The sequence below is a fragment of the Rhagoletis pomonella genome, unplaced genomic scaffold (genome assembly GCF_013731165.1).
Source record: "Rhagoletis pomonella isolate Grant_MI unplaced genomic scaffold, Rhpom_1.0 Rhpom_scaffold_00006, whole genome shotgun sequence".
NCBI classification, from domain to species: domain Eukaryota; kingdom Metazoa; phylum Arthropoda; class Insecta; order Diptera; family Tephritidae; genus Rhagoletis; species Rhagoletis pomonella.
The window spans coordinates 69,172,369-69,178,283 of record NW_023458560.1 but is presented as its reverse complement, the minus strand read 5'-3'; the positions used below and the strand labels follow the sequence as shown (position 1 = coordinate 69,178,283).

Below are 5,915 nucleotides of genomic sequence, written 5' to 3'. Positions count from 1 at the left end.
AACTTACAAATATTGAAATTGGAGCTTAGTGACATTCATTTGCAGCCGTGCCATCTTCTAGTTGGTTCCAAGTTTATTCACATATCCGTGGTAAAGAACATAGTGATTGTAAAAGAGTAGTCAAAATAGTTCTTAAGAAATTTGGAGAATCACAGAAAACTCGTCACCTTAGGGCGAAAAGTTTCCAAGTCCATTTTTTGGAATTGTTCAGGAGAGATGAAAAATCGTTGTAGTTTCGTATTGCCTAGACTAAATTTTGAAAAAATGGACTTGGTACCTTTTCACCTTTAGGTAGCGTTATATTTATACCCGAGCGCACTTGTGCACAAGGGTATATTAATTTTGTTCACATAACGGTTGTTTGTAACAGCCAAAACGAATCGAGATAGATATAGACAAATGTATACATAAATGATCAGAATGAAAAAAGAAATCGATTAAGCCATGTCTGTCTGTCCGTCCGTCTGCCCGTCTGTCCGTCCGTCACGAAATTTGGTATGTAGGTTTCTGTTAACCCAAGGTAGGTTGGTATTGAAAATGGGCGAAATCGGACAATAACCACGGCCACTTCCCATATAACGGTAATTTCCAGAAATACGAAAACTGCGATATTTTAGTAACTACTGAAGATAATTCACTCAAAATTGATATTTACAATAATTTTTAGACGAAAAATAATATTATAAATTTTTGGAAAATGGGCGTAGCCGCGCCCACTTATGGTTACATGTGTATATCTTGGTAACCGCTGCACCAATTTCTTCAAAACTTGGCACAGTTGTTGGTCTTCGCACAACATACCAAATGTCCGATAATTTTTAAAATCGCTCAATAACCACGCCCACCTCCCATATAACGGTAATTTAGAGAAATACATAATCTTCGATAAATCAGTAAATATTGAAGCTAATTTATTCAAAATTGATGCTTGCAACAATTCTTTACCAAGAAATAAGTATATCGGTAACCGTTCTACCAATTTGTACCAAACTCGGTGTGGTTATTGTGCTTGCCACATATAAGCAAACCGTTGAAAATTATTGAAATCGGACTAAAATAACGGCCGCTTCTCATATAACGGTAAATTGCTTGAAACTTCAATATTTCGAAATTGAAGGACGCTAATTTACTCAAAATTTATACACCCCGGCTTAACATCTAGCGGAAGGTTTCGGAAAGGTGAAAAAACATATATTTAATACTTGCGCCGGGTATTTAATGTTCGGCTCCGCCCGAACTTAGACTTTCTTACTTGTTTTTTGCTAATATTCTTACTCCCTTTATTACTTAATTTTCTGCTACTATTTTTTAGCAACACATAAAATCAAATTAAACGAGAAAACTTAGATAAAGTACAGATTAGAGTAAACGTTAATTAGCGTAAAAGTAAATAAAATTTTATTTTTAAAAGAGCACTAGAAAAAGTACTTAAAACCTATTTAGAAAATCAACAGACAATACCTAGTCATTGCAAATGCCAAAGTCTTTTTAGTTTTCCATTTATGGGAACAAAATTATTTTAAATAATTGTTTGTACTTTTTTATTCTTATTTCTGCTACTATTTATTAACACTATAATAAACTATCAGATGAAACACGTAATCTCATATTCAGTAAAAAATATAGCAAAATGAGTTTAAGTAGGAGTTTTGAAAAATGAGTAGAAAAATGACTTTGGTAGTATTTGGAAAATTAATGAGAAAACTTGGTCAATACCATATAAGGTACGACATTTACATTTTTTCTACTGCGTGTTTGGATGTTTTGGTCTTACGAAAGTTGTACATGCGCCCACGGCATGCACGCAGAGCTTTTTATGCTTTCTATGCTTTTTATATAGACCAGTCACCAGCCACGACCAATCGTTGTACAGGGGAGAAGCTGATATAGGCAACACTGATTTAGAAAATTGTAGCTGTTTCTAAATCTAACACGACGGGTGGAGCTTTTACCCTGCGGGGTCAACATACAGCCTCTAAAACAGGCATGTCTAGCGCAGGGCACTTGCTAATGTAGTTCTGCCAGCGTTGGGCATGACTGCTCTAAAAAGTATATACATACTTTTAAAGCTGTGTCTATACTCCAGATATAAAACGGTATAGAACTTTTTCAAGCTTTCTATATACATATTCATTTTGCATAATAGGGCTCCCCAAAACTAAATCTAGATATGAATGACTTTATATTAAAAAATAAGAGTAAGGACCTACGTGTTGAAGAACATTCCCTTTATTTAACAATTTAAAAATTAATTTTATATTACAATATATTCTCAAGAAAAATGTCATATGAGTAATCATAAAATGTTTTTTCTCTCTATTTCTCCTTTATTCCGACACAGAAAACCCATTGTCTTCCCACCACCACAGAAGCACTACAAAATCGTCTTCATTAAGGCGCCATCACCACCAGCCCCAACAGCGCCAGTGATTCCAGTCTTCCCACAAAACGAAGAGAAGACACTGGTTTACGTGTTGGTGAAGAAACCGGAAGAGCAGCCCGAGATTGTCATACCCACACCAGCGCCCACGCAGCCCAGCAAACCAGAAGTTTACTTTATTCGCTACAAGACACAAAAGGAAGAGACCGGTCCATATCCGAACAGCATTTCGCCACCACCATCGGGCGATTATGGGGCACCAGCAGCGCCATTCGCCTCCTCAGCGCCTAGCTCATCGTATGGTGCACCATCGCACTAAGCGTGAGGCGGCAAAGCGTGAAGAAGCAAATCAATAGAGCAAGTGTGCGAAACTAAGCAAACGGATCCAAAGCATTTTTTGTTTATACTAGAAGAAGTGAAGGTGAAGGTGAAGCCCAAATGCCGATGTGAAAAGAAGTGAATGATAAAAGTGGAGAAATTAATTGGAGTTTAGGGGTATAAGAATGAGATTGAGAATTATCCATTGAGTAGCGTGTAGCAGTGTTGTAAGTTTAGCAAATATTTACGAAATTTTGCAGAAGTTGTTTATGCACTTTGGACTAACTAGTAAAGTCGGTGACTTTTTGTTTGCAAATTTTCTTCGTTGTTGTTACTCGTACTATTACTAACATACGCTACGATTTTTTACTATGTATATCCTTATGAAAAAGCTACTTTTTTATTATTAATTAACTAATTGATTACTGTTTATTAAGCAACGTGAAAAGCGAAAAAAAATTTAACGTGTGACAACCAGATAAGCCTCGAAATGCCTGCTCATGCTGGCTCATGTTTTTGTTTTAAAGAATTTTTTTATAACGATTTTGAAGTTCATTCATGAATTCACCGAAAGCTCATCGAAAGCTCATCAAAAAGCTACTCGAAAGATCTACGAAAACTTTATTGCCGTTTTTATTTTTTAGTTCTTTGATATATGTAGTTATTTTTGTTGTTTCTAATAACCGCAGCATTGGCGATTTGTGCAGCGAGCGCTCTTTAAAAGCCGCCTCTCCCTCTCTCTCTTCTTCTTTCGTCTGTATCGGCTCCTTGTTCGCGCGCACTTTTTAGCCTTCGCAATGCGGCTGTTTGTTTCATATTTAATTATGTTTTTTTAAATGTATGTTAAATGATGTTTTTAATTTTAAATGTGTGCGTTATACATAAAAAAAAAATAAATAAAGAAATGTTTAAATGTTAATAATATCGCTCTCTTAGTTTTAATTCACTTACACTTACATTTAATTGTTAATTTTAATTTGCTCACGAATTGTCAATTTTTTTTTATTACATTTCTATCAAACTCTCTCCGATTTTGTTCTTGTTTATGTTGTACTCTTACGAAACCACATACATACATACATACACGCATACTTATAAATTTGCATCTCTACATTTGTTAGTATGTAAGTCGATAATTAACATTGTACGAAAATGTAAAGGAAATGTGTAAAGTTGATGATGAATTTAATACAGATCTTTTTTATACATAACAGTAAATGATGATGATGTTGTTTCTTTTGGCACTTTTTAAATTCATTTCGTATCTGTGTTGTGAGCGTCTAATTGAATTTCAATACTCCAAAGGAATCACTTTAGATAAGGTATTTAAGGAAGTGCGAAATGTGCTTACATTAGGCTGTGTGCGTTAAGCGTTAGGAACTTAATTTAGTTAGAAAGCATTAAAGTTTGCAAAGCATGCTAGACAATTCTAGGAAAACTACATATATTATAACCCAATTAATACAAGCTTAAAAGCTCTTTGAAAAAGCGATAGCGAGGGGTGGCGAGAATCTTTTCTGCTTTCGAAAAATGCCCTTAATATTGGGTTCGAATGATTGGCCAATGTAAAGCCAAAATTTTAAATGGATTTGGAATCGAAGAGCACTTCTCTATAAAAGAAAACGTTTACTTGGTGTACTTCTATATAAAATCTATTGAAAACTTTTACGGGATAAAATTTAGTCTTGTCGGCTATGAATTTTATGGCTAACTTTAATACAAATAGCTCGATCCAGAATACAAATACCAAAATTTTGAAGCGCGAGGTAAATTATGCTAATGTTAGACACATTTGGTTTTCAAAATAACCAGAGTGGTGTTGGCCAGAGAGAGCTTTCATGGCATACCAGGGCCATATATATATGCGAAAAGAGGTGAAGGAAGCTGTTAGCTTGTGTATGTATAAACCGGTGGTGGGCAACACCTTGCTCGCGCTCAAAGCTCTTTTAAGCTTTCTATACAGTTTGTACGGATATATAGGCATGCAGAGTTAAAGCTCTATTTGCCCATCGCTGTTCTATATCAGAGACGACAAAACGTCTTATGTTTTGTTCTTGACTGAGCCAGACTCTAGTGTTGACCAGATAGAGCTTTTATTCATACTAGCGCTATATAACATGTACTGACAACTTAATACTCTAAGGATTCTTGCCTACTAAGTAGTTACACCTCGGCGTCCATTAAAAATTTATAAAAAGCTAGAAAAGCTCTGGCTTCAGACTAAATTTTAACCTTTCATTACATAATAATAGAAACCCTAAAAAAGCTCAACACGCGTGAAAATTTTTGCCGCAGATGAAACATAAGCAGTCCCATCCATTCTTAAAGCTTCCTATTAATTAATATTCATTTTATGTGGACTACGTAGACTAGATAAATATGGTTCGGGGTGGGCTTTAACTCAGCGGATGAAAGACGAAGGAAGGCGTGAGTCTGTGTGAATCTGTGTCCCGAACTAGGCCAGAAATGGTCTCCAAAAACGCCTGAACTAGTCCCAAAATAATCCCGAAAAATATCCAAAGTAATCGCAAAATGGCCCCGAACTAGGTCCGATAAAGTCCTGAACTGACCCCGATTTTTTTCCAAACTAGTCTCGAAAATGTCCTGAACTAGACCCATACAGGTTCTGAAATGATATCAAAAAAAGCCCTAACTAGTCAAAAACTGATCCCAAAAAAGCACTGTTGCTAAAATACCTGTGTTTACGCTAGCCCCCTTCACCTTAAGTATGTTTATAAAGTAGAGAATTTCACTTGTAGATGTCGCTGTGATCTAAGCGGGAACAGTTACTCGTTACTCGAGTTCCTTTGTCTCGAGTCCTGTTACCTGCCTCGGATGTTAGGTTTCGCCTTCTGCGATCGCCCAACACTCTGCCACTTTGGAAGAGAACTCCGAGCAATCAACAAGTAAGGTCCTCTACTAATCAATCTATTGTTACATATTTTTATTACAGCATTTTTTTTTGTATACACATATATATATATAATAAAGTGGCCGTTAGGCTCTCACATATATATATACCTATATACGAATAAAAAGTGAAGTGTTTTATTTAATTTTATTGAGCAAATTTAAGTGTGTTAAATTCAACCCTCGAAGGACTTCAGGGACTCGGCACCTCCTCGACCCTCATTTGCCGCGGAATTCAAGAGGAATTCCCGGCCCCCATTTTACCCTGTCCCGAACATGGTCCTTCGAGCCGGATAGGCTTGAAGTT

At 36.0% G+C, this 5,915-nt stretch overlaps 1 protein-coding gene across 1 annotated transcript in view; it reads left to right on the top strand.

Moving 5' to 3' along the window:
- Window positions 1-3,910, top strand: part of LOC118741741 (pollen-specific leucine-rich repeat extensin-like protein 4) — a 27,465-nt gene extending 23,555 nt beyond the window's left edge. Inside the window, exon 3 of the mRNA XM_036473714.1 lies at window positions 2,342-3,910. Coding sequence (XP_036329607.1) covers window positions 2,342-2,699 — 358 coding nt within the window. The 3' untranslated portion in view covers window positions 2,700-3,910. The remainder of the gene's footprint in view (window positions 1-2,341) is intronic.
- The last annotated feature ends 2,005 nt before the right edge of the window (window positions 3,911-5,915 follow it).